Source organism: Brachyhypopomus gauderio, chromosome 9, assembly GCF_052324685.1.
Source record: "Brachyhypopomus gauderio isolate BG-103 chromosome 9, BGAUD_0.2, whole genome shotgun sequence".
In the NCBI taxonomy this organism is placed as follows: Eukaryota; Metazoa; Chordata; class Actinopteri; order Gymnotiformes; family Hypopomidae; genus Brachyhypopomus; species Brachyhypopomus gauderio.
The window spans coordinates 26,056,841-26,073,500 of NC_135219.1; the positions used below are offsets into that span (position 1 = coordinate 26,056,841).

Here is a 16,660-nt window from a genome sequence, read left to right on the forward strand (position 1 = left end):
AAGCAGTAGACTACCGGCGACCGGAAGTCATTCATTTTCAATGAGAGTGAGCGACACCCAGCGACGCAACGCGGCGTGACGCGAAGTGAGCGATTCGAGCGACGCGAACAAGTTGAGCTTGGCTCAACTTTATGCAAATGAGCAGTGACGCGCGGCGGCGACTACCAATCAGAAAGTATGTTTGCACCCTCCTCCGAAACCGCACCTCTGACTTTGGTTCCTACTTATTATTTGTTCCGATTGCAAAATGGAGGAGAGATTAATAGTGGCTGTCTCTGGATGTCCTGCACTTTACGATGTTTATTTTTGGAGGGAATACTGTTCATTTGTTAAAAAACATCTGCAATAAATTAGCGTATACCCTATTATTGGTTATGATTTTTTAAATTCCTGTTTGATCTTCGGGTCTGGGGTAAAAAGTAAAAAAAAATACATAAACATTTTAGGTTTATATACTATATGTGTTTTATACACACACTATGTTTTATACACGCACTCCTTTATAATCGTGTGTCCTGTAATCAATAGATAAAAATAAATACTGCGTCCTGCTTTAAAAACGTGATTTGCATATCTGTCACATGCTGCATGCAGGCGTGATGTTGGACACGCCCCCACGCGACACGATGCTGGCGACTCGGCGACGGAGAGCGATTTTATCGCTTTCGGTGTGAACGCACAGTAACACATTCAGTGTTATATCGCCGGTGGATGGCGCCAGAGCTAGCGAACTAGTAACGTATTGAATCATATATGTGGATCTGAGGTAAATAAACTGGATTTTTTTTTTTCGGCATGAGATATCGGAAGTGTGGCGTGAGAGCGTGTGAAAACGGTCAAATGCGTGTGTCTCACGCTCAATGCGTGAGAGTTGGCAACCTTGTCAATGTATGATTTGTTATCTGTATCATCTCACTCTGGCTCCGTCAGCACAGAACTCAACTTCCCAGAGTCCCAGTTGGGATCATGTGACGCCCCTTCTCAATCAGCAGCGTTCAGGGTCGCCTGCATTTTAGCCATGTGACTGTTTTCCCCTGCCTATACAAACAGTTTGGTTCGTGCCCCATTTTACAGCGCGTATCAAGGCTTATTTCCTTTACTCAATTATTTTGCATAATCCTTTATCTGTTTTGCCGTTCTGGTTTTGATCTCTCTTACGTAGGACCTCCTATAGCCTAGCCCCTGTAGCCTTGTCTATGCTTCTCCCAGTTTTCGGCCCTCGCATGCTTTTGACTTTGGTTTGGTTATTCGTGTTTCTGGTAATAAAAACCTCTCGTTTTTTACCTGCGAGTGCCAGCCATTTCTGTGCCCTAACATTATCAAGGCACATACGATAATGATCTATATTTGCCCCAAAGACTGAAACACCGTATTAACACACATGAACATGCTGCAGAGCTGTATAAATCATTCAAATACACCAACCTACCTTTTCACAAATTAGAGCTCAAGCATTCAGGTGTATTTCTTAAAACGTTTAGGCTATTCACTTACATTCACTTTCCTTGTTTGCGGTCTACAGGGCTAGCGGGTGACTAAAGTTATAGAAATACGTTTAATATTGATGGATTTCGGCATGGATGTCATGTGAAATCATAAATAATGTCTAACACAGCCACCAGTGTTCCCAGACACAAGTTATGCAACTGCAGTCATAACTTTAGCTGATAGAATTCTGCTAGATGCAAGTCATTTTTACAGTTTTTTTTGTAAGCTCTGTGTCTTAACGGGTAAACTGTGCTCTTGCCGAGAGTTTTGTCTCTTTGATCTGAATCGGAGTCTGAAAACGCTAGCTTGCTGCTCTATTTTTGACTAAAATATGACTTATGTGTTAAAGGTTTATGGTTAAGCTAAGTATGTTGTCAACGATAATGCTGCTCCTTAACTACCAGGGTTTAGCTTCAATGAAAACCAAAGTTCTCTTTCTCTACGCAGCGATTGAAAAATTATTTTTGAGTGGTTTTGAGTAAAATTCTTTTATATAAAGCCAGGTTTACCTTCCTTGGCAGTCAGTTCCCAACTTTGTTGCCGCGCGTGAAAGGTGACATCAGTATCTCCTTCCCACACCTTAAATATCTCCTTCCCACGCCTTAATGATCTCGTTCCCACGCGTTAATAAGGCGTGGCCACGCGTTATAATTTTTTTTACATGATGTCACCTTATGGGCTCCGTAGATACACATTACATTCACAATTACTAATAATAAAGTCACACACAAACAGGGCTCTCAAGTTTAGAATTTTTTTCAGAGAGTCGGTGGCGAACGCAAGTTGTTGAGCGGGGGGGGGGGGGGTGGATCGCAATCGATCGCCAGTGGAGGGCGACATGGATATGGATCAGAGGTAAATAAACTAGATTTTTTTTTCCGCCGTGTGAAATTATAAGTGTGGCGTGTGAAGACAGTCAAATGCGTGTGTCACACGCTCAATGCGTGAGACTTGAGAACACTGCACACAAACCATACAGATAATACTCTGAAAATATTTGAGTAGTCCACATGTTTTATTATTGCAATGTGCTGGATTTTGCTGCAATAGCATTTTTAATGCATCACCATTAGTGTTCTTTTACTTCACATTTAGTTGACCGACATGCACAAAGCCAATGCACCTCAGGGGCTTACAAGGCCTCCTTCAGCAATACTGCAGTACAGAACTAAAAACAAATACACTTGTAAGACTGTAGACAGTAAATCACAGTGATATTGATTTCAAAGCACTAGAAATGATAGCAGGAAAATTTCAGCCTTAGACACTGAATTAAATATAGGGAAGATTCAAATAACCTGATGGAACCAGAACACAACATTGCACATTGTTGCATTTCATAACCAATGTTCTATTATAAGCAGACTAAAAGGACCTTGATACATTAAAATGACAGAATTATAGTTCTGATGCACTAGATAACCTTTTAAAATAAAGCACATCCATACATTACTGAATAGAACAAGGAACCACAATAAACAAATATGTTAAAAACTATGAGAATAGAATTTAAACTACTGCTGTCAATTCCAGGTGCCGCGATTAAAAGTCCTCACCAGGATTTTGCTCAGGCTTCCTGGATTGTGTTGATTCCACTAATTTTACCTGGATTGCTAATTAGAAAATCTAGCAAGCTTGAGCAAAATCCTGGTGAGGACATTTAATCGCGGCACCTGGAATTGACAGCACTAATTTAAACAAAATGTACAAAAACTTTAACCACACAATCCTATTAAGATTGGGAATTATGAAATTAGTAAAAGGGTCAGAAAAGTATTATGCATTATATTTACATACATTTGCACTAAGATTTTGTATGAAACAATACAAAGTTTCCTTGACATCCCTGTTTGATAGTCCAATTTTCTTGCAAGGCAAAAGGTGAAAGGGCCCTAGTGTGAAATATGAGAAGTGATAAATATGACTGGCAAGGAAGTTACAAATTAAGCCTCAATTAAATCATACCATCCTATTTATTTTTAAATTCACCCAAACCTTTAATACAGTGGTTGTGACTATGAAAATAGCATATATCTTTTTAACATGCTTTTGTGACCATGTAGTAGCACTTTACATAAAATGTTATATTTTGTGTCATGAAAATAAATCAAAAAATATAATGAAGATATAATGTAAAATGGTGTGAATTCAATTCATGGTCTTGTTGTAGGCTTGTAGACTAGGTTCTGGGTGTCCTCAGTGAGAGGGACAGGCAGGCTAGCAGTGGGTACACATTGGCGGTCAGATTCCTTCTTCCTCTTTTTCTGGATGCAGTATCCCAGCACAGCCAACAGAGCTAAGATAGCCACAGACAGTACAACTGCTGTACCTACATAACCTAATAACATAAGAGAAATTGCCTCCATAAAATATATGAAAACCAATGCACAATAAAAGATTTAGTATTGCCATGACAACTACAGTCAACCACAATAGAATAAGGATAAAGTATCCACACACAGATAGGCAGAGTTAAGTTTGATTTATTATGTCTGGTCTGGCTCCAGGGTCGTCCCGCCTGCTGCCACAGGGGTCAACTCGCGAGCCAGCTCCCGTCGTAATGATCACAATTAGCATGATCACTTTCAGCAGTGATGACCTGCAGACATCCTTCCTACTACTTAAGGAAGGCAGTAGCAGTGTCTCAAGGCTGAATTGTTTGTAGCTCTACGCTATGCATTTGCAGTCAGCCTGTTCCCTCGGTACCGGTATAGTGTCTTGTCACCAGGCGCCCTCTCTCTCTCTGCTCGTTTCAAGTGTTGTCACTCCTGCGCAGTTCCTGGCCCATCTCAAGTTTTCCTTCATCTGTATTTTTGTCTGTTGGATTTTCAGTGGCAGTGGGAAGTGATATTGCCATTGACCTTTTACTAGGAACCATTCCTCCTAGGGGTCAACTCTTTTCCCTTGCCCCTGAATGCAGGTCCATGGATTCCTATATTCAGGAGTCCCTGGCCGCAGGGTTTATTCGGGCATCTACCTCCCCCGCTGGCGCTGGGTTTTCTTTGTGTGGAAGAAAGATGGAGGTTTGAGGCCCTGTATAGATTATAGGGAATTGAGCAAAATAATGGTCAAGGACCACCACACTTTACCATTCATGACTACGACATGACTTCAGGGTGTCCAAAGCCAAGCTGGCTACGGTTCCAGCTAAGATTCAGGCCATTGACCAGTGGCCTGTTCCTGTCTCCTTCCATCAGGTGCAGCGATTCCTGGGTTTTCCAAATTTCTACTGCCGTTTTATTAAGAACTTTAATGCAGTGGCAGCAGCCTTTTATGCGTTGACCATGAAAATGCCCAGGCCATTCACATGGTCTCTTGAGGCACAAAAGGCCTTCTATGACCTCAAGGAATGCTTTGTCTCAGCACTAGTTCTCCGCATGCCCGATGCCAACCTCCTGTTCTTGGTGGAAGTGGATTATTCTGACGAGGGGGTCAGGCCATTCTGTCCCAGTGATCTGGGACACCCCCCAAGCTCCATCCATGTGTTTTTTTTCCCCAAAGGTTGACACCCGGTTGACATGGATCGTAGGGGCGTTTGTGGCAGCATGCGAGTTGTGCTCACGCAGTAAGGGAGGGGGGGGGGGCTCCAGTCTTAATAATGATCACATTTCATTACAGGCAGATAGGCAGAGTTAAGTCTCATTGATTATGTCAGGGCTGGCTCCAGGGTCGTCTCGCCTGCCACCACAGGGGGAAACTCATGAGCCAGCTCCCGTCATAATGATCACAATTAGCGTGATCAGTTTCAGCAGTGATGACTTGCAGCTGTCCTTCCTACTATAGGAAGGCAATAGCAGTGTCTCACTGCTGAATTGTTTGTAGCTCTACGCTATGCGTTTGCAGTCAGCCTGTTTCCTCGGTACCATGTTGCGTTATATGGTGTCTCGTCACCACACTCTCTCTCCTCTGCTTGTTTCGAGTTTTGTCACTCCTGTGCCGCTCCTGGCCCATCTCAAGTTTGCCTTCATCTGTATTTTTGTCTGTCGTTTTTCAGTTGTTTTTGGGAAGGTTTTTTTTTGTTACTTACCGCTACAGTCGGCGAGCCAGCTACTTCCTCTGGCATCTTCAGGTTGTATGTTTGTTTTCTTTTTCATTTTGCCCATTTCCGTGTTCCTCGAGTTTCTCTGTTTTTTCTCTGTGTTTCTTTTACAGTGGAGTTTTCAGCGCTTTTCCCGCAATCATTTTGGCAGAGGTTTCAGTTCGTTATTTGGTTTGTGGACTGGCTCTTGGGTTTGCCTATTATTATAAAAACCCTCGTAGTAGGTGTCACCTTACCCACTGCATTACAGATTATGTATAAAAAAACATCTATTCCTTAATAATATCATCATTACAAAAGAGAATACTGTACCTGAATGTGCAGGGCGCCCAGTACGCTCAAACATCCCTCTGGCAAAGACGTCTTTTTCTTTAAAAAGAAAAAGAGATTAAACAAATTTGGAATATATTCAAATGTAGTAATATTTAAAATATACATTTGATGCTGAAACCCTTAAACCTGTAACATCCGAGCAGGTCTTGATACAAGTATCCTTTTTGTCAAAATTATTTTTATTGCCACTGCAGCCTCCATAGATGAAGCGATGACACTTGAGGTTGAGGGGGTCATAATACCAGCGTGGCATACTGGCTCTGCAGGGCCCTGTGACTGGTGGGTCAACACATCGTGCTGGAACAACCCACAGACACTTAGCAATTCACAAGAAACCACAGCTCAACATAAAATATCAACATCAATATTTAACACCAACACAGGCTGCAGCAGGGGATCATCTGTTCCTAACAGTCATTAGCAATGTTACTTTTTTTGTAGCATTTTTAAGCATAATTTATTTATTTTTACAATTTATTCCATTTCTGTTCCACAAGCACTCTAGAAGTGACCTGTAAAAAAATGCTAAAAAGCTACATTTTGCAGGACTTCAGATAATGAAATACAACATACTGAACAGTGTTGAAACCATAATGTTCTCCCTCTCCCTTATAAAACTCACCTTTCTCTTCACTGACGTCAATGCTCAGTAACTCGGCAAGGGTACTGTTCACTAACAACAAAAACCAATAATCAAAAAAAGGGGGTCATTTTCGGATTTGAAGTTGAACTACTCATTCGTGACAACTTTTTATTGAAATTGATTTCCACAATACAAATATGAGGGCAGGAGTGCAGGTGGTCTCACAGCGCTGGCAACTTTCCTCATCTGATCTGTCACTGCAGTGGATCTGGCCATCACACTCCAAATCTTTATCCAAACAGCATCCATTGGAGCAGGTGAACTGGCCCTCCCTACAAGGGGAGCTACATACTGGAGTTCACAAATGCACATAATTATAACAAAGAAAATATCAGGTACAGTTACACTGTCACGTCTGGCTCTGCCTCTACCTGTCAGTCTAATGTTCTTTGTCCTTTAGCTCCGCCTTTGTTTTCATTGCCATGGTTTCTCTTCAGTTTGTTCACTCCCCATTTGTTGTTTCCAGCTGTCCCTTGCTTTGGTGGTTTCATTGGTTTTTTTTGTCCCTGTCCTTGTAGTATTTCTTTATGGGTCAGTGATGGTACACCTTGTCTTGTACCCTGGGTGATGTTTCTGTGTATGTTTTCAGGTATTGTCTTTTCAGCTTTTCATGGTTACCGTATTTTCCAGACTATAAGCCGCTACCCCCCCCCCCCCCCCCCCCACCACGCTTTGAACCATGCGGCTTATAATGAGGTGATTTTTCTTCACCCGTCAGGGGGTGGAGCAGAAAGTTTACCAGGGGGTAGGTCAAAGTTGTAAATCAAAGAAGAAAGGGCTCATTTTCATTTAGCACATGCAAGCAGCAGGCACAACAGAGATTTTTTTTCAAACCAACATGTGTTGTGCCAATTCCAACTCCCCGGTAAAATCAGACTCCCCTCGTTTGCACACGCATAAAGACGCTACCGATGATATTCGGGAGTTACAGTGATTATAACGTAGCACTCTAGTTTTGTCCTAACTAGATATTTAGACATAATTCTGCTGTAATACTTCGAAGTCGTGGTCTGAGGTGAACTTCGGTATAGCTAGTGTGTATTTTATTTAAAATAATTAACACTTTGGACATAGATAATGCCGTGCTGTTTGCTGTGATGGATAATTAAAGTCTAGCTCTTATTTATGCATAGAAACGTAAATTGACTATATAATCTGTAGCTTCTTTATGCGTGGATAAACAAGGGGAGTTGGAATTTGGCATAACACCGGCTGAAAGACAAATCTGTCGCATGTGAAATGCTACAGGCACCATTCGGAAACTGATCAGTTCAGTTAAATGTATTCAGTTCAGTAGATATATGCGGCTTTTAGCCCGGTGCGGCTCATACAACCTTTTCCTTTTTTTTTACTTTGTAGGTGCAACATAGTCGAGAAAATACGGTAGTTTACTTGTGCCTCATTAACTGTTCGGCTTCCCTCTTTAGTTATCCCTATCGGTGTTTCTCCCTGTTTCATGTTTGTTAGGTTAGATTCTTTGCTCATGTTTCCCTGTTTAATCAATCCTTGTTTGTATTTATCCCTGTGTAAAGGATTGTTAATTTAGCATTCTGTTGGTGTTCCATTTAAGTGGACTATGCAAGTGTCTTCCTGTTCGTGTAATTCATAGTTTGGTGTCTAGTTGTGCTATTGTTTGGTCTGTGTGTGCCTATCTCTGTTTTGTTAAATTTTTTTCCTTGTGTCTCTTTTTATGAATATCCCATGGTTCCTAATGTCCAGCTAATGTCCATGGTTTCCTGCTGTGTGGTTCTGTTGTCCCTTGAGTGCCATAGTGTATTAATTCAGACAAATAAATATGCCTGATAGATCGCATGCCCTCTGCGTGGGCACAGCAATCATCCAGGATCTTGGCCCAGAATTAGACATGTGCAAAGCCATGCAATATGATTTATCTTACAATGTTGTAGTGAAGAAAAATCTAACACCTTATTTAGATGACCGGTTATCACTTCCAGAACAAACTGGGCTCACAGGACTGAGGAAACCCGCCGTATCAGATTAACCAGGACCTATAAGGAATTTTGTCTTCTACCAGGACAGAGGGCTCCTGTTCATGTCCTTTGTTGTTTAGTTTGGTGCATTCCAAATAAAGCATTGCCTTTTGGAACTTGTGAACAGACCTATATCCAAGAATGCCCAAACCGACCATGATTCTTATTACTCCTATATTCTCAGGTGGATGCTGGATTCTAACCCCTAAAAGTGTAATTTTTTCAGTGTCCGTTTGGTATCCTTGGCATGCTTCTGTCTTAGTTGTTTCAATCCTTTTATTCCTTACTGGATATTCATAAGCATGAAACTAGTCCCTCCATTCTCACAACACCCACGGATCAATACTTAAATATTGAAACCTATTGGAGAAAGCCAGTTCTAACCCAAAAAACTAATTTGCCTGGATTTCCGTGGAGGAGTCAATAGTAATGGACATCCAAGAATTAAGTAAATTAGATACGTTTAAGGATTTTTTCACACAGCATGGACAGCTGTGTTATGATCATCACAGAAACCTGGCTGGACAACAATATCCCTGAGCGGGTGACATGCTGACGTACAGCAGTGCCAGAAGAGACCTGAAGAAGGGCATAAAGGAGGCAAAAAACATATACAAACAGTGCATAGAGGACCAATTCAACAAAACAATCCCCGTAGTATGTGGAGAAGCATTAGAAACATTAGAGACTAAGTGCAACAACCAGCAGACCAGCTACGACCACTCACTACCTGACACCTTGAACCAGTTCTTCACACGTTATGATACACAAGAATGCGGAGTACAGGCCGAGCCCCCGAGACCTGAAGAGCAGCAGCCATATCTCACTCCTCAGCACCATCAGGTAAGATCTACTCTGAGGAAAATAGATACTTCCAAGGCCGGACAAGGATTCAGGTGGCTATGGATTAAGAGGGCAGCTGGGACACAGGCCGGAGACTGATCACCTCCGGTCGGGTCGCCTGGGCGAGTGTGTCTGATGTTGAAAGACCTGAAACACCCAATGACCCCAGGTTACATCAGTGATGATGTGTCCCGGCACATCCGTGAGATGTATTTTACAACAGGCAAGACACTAAAATCATGTGCGGACCAATTAGCAGGTGTATTTCTGGACATTTCTCAACATCTCATTACAGCAGGGTCATGCCATGTCAAATCAACCAAAATTTGGATTGGTCTCCGCTTGACCATCTCAGAATCCCTTCAAACTTTCCCCATTTGTAGGCAGATATGTTTAATGGAAAAGGCCAAAGTATTTCTGTTCCATGTTCAATATTTCAAGAGTTACATCCGTTTTTGTAACCCCAGACACATCTTTTGCAAAAGTGGCTAAATAGCAATATTTGAATGTGAATATCTCTAAAAGCTAAAGGCTGACATTTTTTTGTATGTTTAGAAACTTGTATACTTGTAATATATGTACTTTCTGGTGCTGTAAGTTGAGTTGTGTCAATAGAAAAAATTCCCAAAGTTGGAAAGAAAAATCAACTAAGTCATTTTCACCTGTCATTATCTCATGGATGGAGTAGAAGAAGGCTAATCTATGTTTTATGTTTCAAAGTTCTTCCAGTGGCAATGTTGAAGTAATAATTAAGTTGCCTGTATGTGGTCCAGTTTTTGCACAATTTGCTGTCAAATATTCGATTTCACACGTATGGTACCCTTGTTTGGACACTGATTCCCAAAATACCCTTATTTATTTTTTCAAATTTTTTGTTTTGTTATATACTTTGATATATGCTGATTATATGGTAGAAAACTTGGAATGGCCTTTTTTGATATAGTGGTTTTATTCACCACTGAAATCACCAATATCATGGAAAAACAACATTCCAAAAAAGAGAAGCTGAAAAACTGTGATTGCTCCACCAGATGGCGTCAGTTGACCATCAAGTAATTGAACAGCTGCTAACTCAGCGTCAGGTTTTGTATTTATTGGGTCATTCAATGTCAAATCAACCAGGAAGTTGTGTAAATTTGTGTAAATTAATTTTTTGTGTAAATACTGCATTTTAGCACAACAAATTTTGTTTTGCTTCTCTTTTTTGAATGTTATTTTTCCATGATATTGGTGATATTGGTGATACTCCATCCATGAGATACAACTTACAGCACCAGAAAGTACATAAATTACAACTATACAAGTTTCTAAACATACAAAAAATTTCAGCCTTCTAGCTGTAATAGTTTTAGAGATATTCACATTCAAATATTGCTATTTAGCCACTTCCGCAAAAGATGCGTCTGAGGGTGGGGTTACAAAAACGGCTGTAACTCTTGAAATATTGAACATGGAACTGAAATACTTTGGATTTTTCCATGAAACATATCTGCCTACAAAGGGAGAAAGTTTGAAGGGATTCTGAGATGGTCAGGTGGGGACCATTGGTTGAGTTGATATGGAATGACCCAGCAGGCTGTAGTCCCCACCTGCCTTAAATTATCTGTCATTGTACCTGTGCCTAAAAAGTCAGCAATAACCTGTCTCAATGATTACTGACCAGTTGCTCCGACTCCTGTCATCATAAAATGCTTTGAGAGACTCATCTTGAAATATATTGGGGACAGTATTCCACTCAGTTTGGACAAACACCAGTTTGCAGACATGTGAACAAGTCACTAAGTTGCAAGTAACAAGTAAGTCAAGTCTTCACAATCAAGTCTCGAGTCAAGTCCCAAGTCAATACAAGCGAGTCTCGAGTCAAGTCCCAAGTCTTAAACGTCAAGTCACCAGATGTAATTTCAATATTTAACACAATTGATGTAGTTGATTAGTAGTATATTAAGTTAGTCAGACTAACGTTAGGCGTTTGAGGCGTTTTGGTTCGCTTGAGTGAGATGTCGTCGTAATTGTCGTCGTCACATGTCTTGCATGTCACAGTTCTTCTTTTATTCACAACAGCATAATCTTTATAATTGAACAGGATCATTTTTGGGAGCATGTTGCTTGTCCTCTCTGCACAAATTCAACGCTGCTGCCGCCCCTCCCCCTCTCACCCCCTCCCCCGATCGGTTACGGATAAACTGAGCTGAGCAGTTCACATTTTACAGCACCATTTAATACAAAATGATCCAGTTATGTGATTCTACATTACTTATTTATTATGTTAAAATAAGGATTTCAAGTCTTTTCAAGTCTTAAAGCTCAAGTCCGATTGCAAGTCCAAGTCAGTAAAGGTAAAGTCTAAGTCAAGTCGCAAGTCTTCGGTGATGTTGTCGAGTCACAGGTCATCAGTTTAGTGACTCGAGTCGGACTCGAGTCCAAGTCATGTGACTCGAGTCCACACGTCTGCCAGTTTGCCTACAGGGGGAATCGTTCCACAGAGGATGCCGTCTCCATTGCACTCCACACAGACCTGTCTCACCTGGAGCAACCTGACACATATGTCAGGATGTCATTCATCGACTATAGCTCCGCGTTCAACACAATAATCCCTCATAAGCTGGTGGCTAAACTCTGCAATCTAGGACTGTCGCTCTCACTGTGCTCATGGATCAAAGACTTTCTCACTAACAGACCACAAGTGGTGAGAATAGGGGACCACACATAGTCCCAAATAATTTTAAACACTGGTACACCGCAGGGCTGTGTGCTCAGTCCAGACCTCTTCACACTTTTCACCCATGACTGCAGCCCCATCCATGCCCCCAACACATTTGTGAAATATAACCTAGTTAATAACCTAGTTCTGAACACCACCAAAACTAAAGAAATCATCATGGACTACAGGACAGTTAAAAGAACCGCACACGCCTCTCTACTCATAGATGGAGATGAAGTGGAACGTGTGCACAGCATCAAAGACCTCAGACTCCACATCACAGCCGACCTCACCTGGTCTCTAAATACCTCACACCTCATAAAGAAGGCTCATCAAAGACTTTTCTTTCTGAGGAAACTAAAGCAGTCTGGACTCCCCTCACAACTACTTGTAAATATTTACACCAGCACAATTGAGGGTGTACTTTGTCTCTGCATGACTGTATGATATTCCCGCTGTACAGTACAGGAAAGAAAGGACCTGACCCGGGTGGTCAGAACAGTGCAGAGGATCATAGGGAGTACACTCACAGATCTGGACTCTGTGTATGCTGGCCGCCTTCATAACAAAGCCAGCAACATTATTAAAGATCCCACCCAGCCAGGACACCATCTCTTTGTTCCTCTACCTTCAGGGTAACGATAGAGGACAATAAAAACCCTTTTTATTTCTTTCCCAGAGCTGTAGCATCCATCACTGCCCCTGCAAACCCAAACGCTTAGGAACTATTGAACTATATTAATATATTAATAAGCCCCCTAGCTTTGGAATAATCTTCCTAAATGCGTCCGGGACTCCGACACAGTCACAATCTTTAAGTCTAGGTTGAAAACCCACTTATTTAGTTTAGCGTTTGATAATTAATATCCCCCTTAGATAAAGGTACAGATCCAGGGGTTCATAGACGAAGGGTTTTATGGTAGACTGGGGCGCTGGTGCTGTCGTCCTGTCACTGCTCGTGGTCACTCAAGTTTGTTGACAGTGCAGTGGACGGATGCCATTGTCTCAGAATGCCCCCAAGCCTATGTTACCTTCTGGTTCTGCCTTTTTAGCTAGGCTGTAATAATTTAACTTAATGCCGGAGTTGCTGCCACACTCCAGAAATGTTTATAATTTCACCTGTCCTGTATAAGTCCAAGAATTGGTTTTATTTAATTTGGTAACTTTAGAGTCAATGCAGTAGAGCAAATGATCTTGCCTTCCGGTTTTGTTTGTAGAGTAAACTCTAAACAGTTGTGTTCAACTCCTACAACTCATAAATATGGTGATAAGACTGTATCTCTTAAATAATTTGAAAGATAAAATTACCTTCAGTGACTACCTGGATTTTCCTCCCTTCTGGAATCCCTAGAAATAATAAGAATTGTCATTAACTGATAGTAATAGCAAAAGTCACTGTTAAATACAGTTGTCAGCAGTCAAAACAGGTTAAGAGGTTTGAATAGTGCAGTGAGATTGAATGAGATTTTATAATTATTGCAAGACAAAACGTTATCAAGCATGACACTCAGAAAGAACCAAAACTTCAGACAAATACTATATGGGGTTTGTATTACCTGAGGTGCCATTACATGCATCAGAGCATTCTTGGTGAGAGAGGTAGTTGTTTTTGTTCGCTTTGCAGCCTCCAAATGTAAACTCCTCACATCTGTTTGATGCAGCATTGTAGTGCCATCGAGGAAAGGAACCTCGACACGGACCCTCTTTTTTGGGGGTTAAACACTGAACTAGTAGAAAATATACATACAAAATAAATAGAGTTGTAGAGTACATTGATCTATATTCATGTTAAATTCTTTGCACTGATGTTATAGCTAAGATGACAAACTGCATTTTTTTCTTTTTCTCTCATTTTGCTATTCAAATAAATAATAATTAAAAAAATATCACATGGACTGTCAGCATATATTATAGCATTTTGTTCACATTTACATACAGGGTTCCCACACCTTGTTTAGCATCAAATTCAAGGATATTTAAATTACTTTCCAGGACCAACTTCCTCAAATTCAAGGACTGCATCTGGCAACATTTGCCTACTGCTATGTCAAACAAATGAATTTCGCCAATAAAATATACAGGAGAATGACAGAACGTTTGAAAAGTAAATGTCCCCTCCGGAATCAATGTAATTTTAAATGAACTTGTGCTGGCAAAATAATGACACATTGACAGGGGAGAAAAAAAAACACAAAATAATAATACACATATGCATGTGTCCTCTTATTTTTGTCTTGAATACAGAAGTCATGCCACATACCATGCCTGATCTCTTAATTCCACTACATGCACTGATATTCTTGGCAATTTTGTTTTGTGTTTTTTTTTCTGAATTTGAGGAACTTCCTCGAGCTTTTGAAAACAGTCTACTTTTGTTTTTGGCTCAGTTCACTCGACAGAAAGTTTAATTTTCTCTGCTTGCCATGGTTTTGAATAACGTGTGAAAGGTTAATTGTGTGCCCTATTTATAGCCTTGATATATGCCTACGATCTGTCAGAATTACAAAGGTAATAATTTTAGTTTAATAAAGAATAAAGAATAAAGGACTAGTGGAGCTTTTCCGATGCAGAGACGGAGTCAACAAAGAACTTAGAACTCGTTTGTAAATTGGGAGACTACGAAGGCTTTTGGGAAAGGCTTTTTGGGCTTTTTACCTCCAAGGGTAAAATGTTCGAAGCTTTCTCGCTAATGTTAAGTGGCTATCACAGCCCAACAACGTTAATGCTATAGCCACATCTCAACCAAGACGTGAGTAAAGGTTGCTGCATACGTTAGCTAGACTCCTCAACATGATCATTACATGTATAGTGTGTTGTGAGCAAAGTTAGCTGGCTAGCCTTCTTTCACAGCACATGTTGGCAATATATTTAGCTAGCTAAATTGCGAACGTAATTTGTTGAGCGGGGGGGGTGGGTGGCGAACGCAATTTGTTGAGTGGATTGCAGATTGGCTACCGTGAATGTCAATCAAAATACAACCGTCAGTGCAGATGTGCGATTCATCTACTACTATTTTATGTGACGCGATCTACGCACATTCCTTCGCGATCGACCGACACTTCCTTCGCGATCGCGATTGACGTAATGAGCACCCCTGCACTACAGGATAGTCAGCTAAAGATAAAGATGAATCAAACAAAGTAAAGTGCAAGTTATGTCATTAACGTCTTTCATTTCACATGACAACAACCAACATGACATACCATTTAACACGTGTAAGGCGAAAAAAAAAAAAAAAAAAAACAGTTTTGCCGTTTGTCGTTTCAGCCGGGTCATCTCGTCTCGTCGCGGTGCGTCTCGGCAAGTAGGGCCATAAACATTTTTTGTTGTTGTTTGCTTTTTAAACCCCGTTACTTGAACCTATACTTATATTTTATTTGCTGTTGTGTGGCAATTTTTTTATATTTTCAGGCAGGTATATTTTATTTAAAATTTTTGTGACATTTTGCAGTGCCTGTCTGACGATATGCTCGATATACGCACTGACAGTGACTTTTAATGTTCTCTAATGTTTCATTAAAAAAATAAATAAGTAAATAAATAAATCTATAAAAGCTGAATAAAGCCAACCTACCATGTTTATTCATTTATCTGAGTGTTTTAGGTTTTTACTTTGAAGTGGAAAAAAAGTCCTGAATGAGAACAGAATGCCGTTTAAGGTGCTCTAGATTTTAAAAAACCGATTAGACTATTAGTCGACTAAAGGGAAAATCTGACTAATCAGATTCGACTATGAAGACACCCCTAATTTATTGTATTGCCCACGTGTTTTCAACAAGTTCACGTCATTAAAATCTCACATATCAAGATCACAAGGTTCGTCACAGGTTTGCTAGTCAGTTTGGTGATACAACACTGAAATGCAAAGTAGACCATTGTCAATTTCAATGTGAAAATTTAACACAGATCTTGTCACATTTGTAGTCATATACAGTCAGGTTTGGAAATCGTGTCCATTTTTGGCATGTGATCAGAAATTCAGGGTGAAATCAACGTTTGCATCACACATTTCACATAATCACAAAAACTGTACTTTGAGCCATCTCACTGATTCTGCTTTGGACATGGAGATTCTAGGTTTTAGCTTGCATGACTATGTATTGGTATCTAAAATGATATCAGATGACTTAGAAGAAACTTTGCTTCTTGGGACAACCAGTGCTTAAGAAGACTAGCTGATCAATATGATTGTGTTCGCTGGCAGCCAGAGGAGCCTCCTTTTTGGGAAAATGATGAAACCTTAGAGGATAAATGTAAACAAATGCTACAGCTTCATTCTGCCGAGGGAACGTCTGGGGCTGACCTAGCAGAGCTTTCCAAGTTGATGGAGATCACCTATTAGCGTCAGCGGAGTGACATAAATGCTGTTCCACCATCATCCTTGTCCAGTTTGAAGAACTTATGGCCTTATCTGTTCTCTCTAAAGGGGCTTTCCACCCACTTCCAGTTGCTTACAGATATCCCTTTGCTCCCAATAATTATGGAGGACTTGGAAGTGAAAGGAAACAGGATTCTGAGATTCTTTGAAGAAAAGCCAACAAATGATGAGATTTGTTGAGAAGTCCATACAGGAAGGTTCTCTGGTCACGTGCATTCCGCTATGCTTGATGGCCCACTTTAAG

The 16,660-nt window shown here is 40.7% G+C and overlaps 1 protein-coding gene across 2 annotated transcripts in view; it reads right to left on the reverse strand.

The window, feature by feature from the left end:
• Positions 1-2,482: 2,482 nt before the first annotated feature.
• LOC143523588 (kunitz-type protease inhibitor 1-like) overlaps positions 2,483-16,660 on the reverse strand; it is a 31,665-nt gene continuing 17,487 nt past the window's right edge. Inside the window, exons 4-10 of one of the 2 annotated variants that reach the window (XM_077018145.1) lie at positions 13,595-13,765; positions 13,347-13,385; positions 6,669-6,794; positions 6,483-6,533; positions 5,987-6,157; positions 5,840-5,896; positions 2,483-3,826 (exon numbers count right to left, since the gene is read on the reverse strand). In XM_077018145.1, coding sequence (XP_076874260.1) covers positions 3,642-3,826; positions 5,840-5,896; positions 5,987-6,157; positions 6,483-6,533; positions 6,669-6,794; positions 13,347-13,385; positions 13,595-13,765 — 800 coding nt within the window. In that variant the 3' untranslated portion in view covers positions 2,483-3,641. Of the gene's footprint in view, positions 3,827-5,541; positions 5,725-5,839; positions 5,897-5,986; positions 6,158-6,482; positions 6,534-6,668; positions 6,795-13,346; positions 13,386-13,594; positions 13,766-16,660 lie in introns of those variants that run through there. The other variant, XM_077018146.1, reaches the window with a different exon arrangement.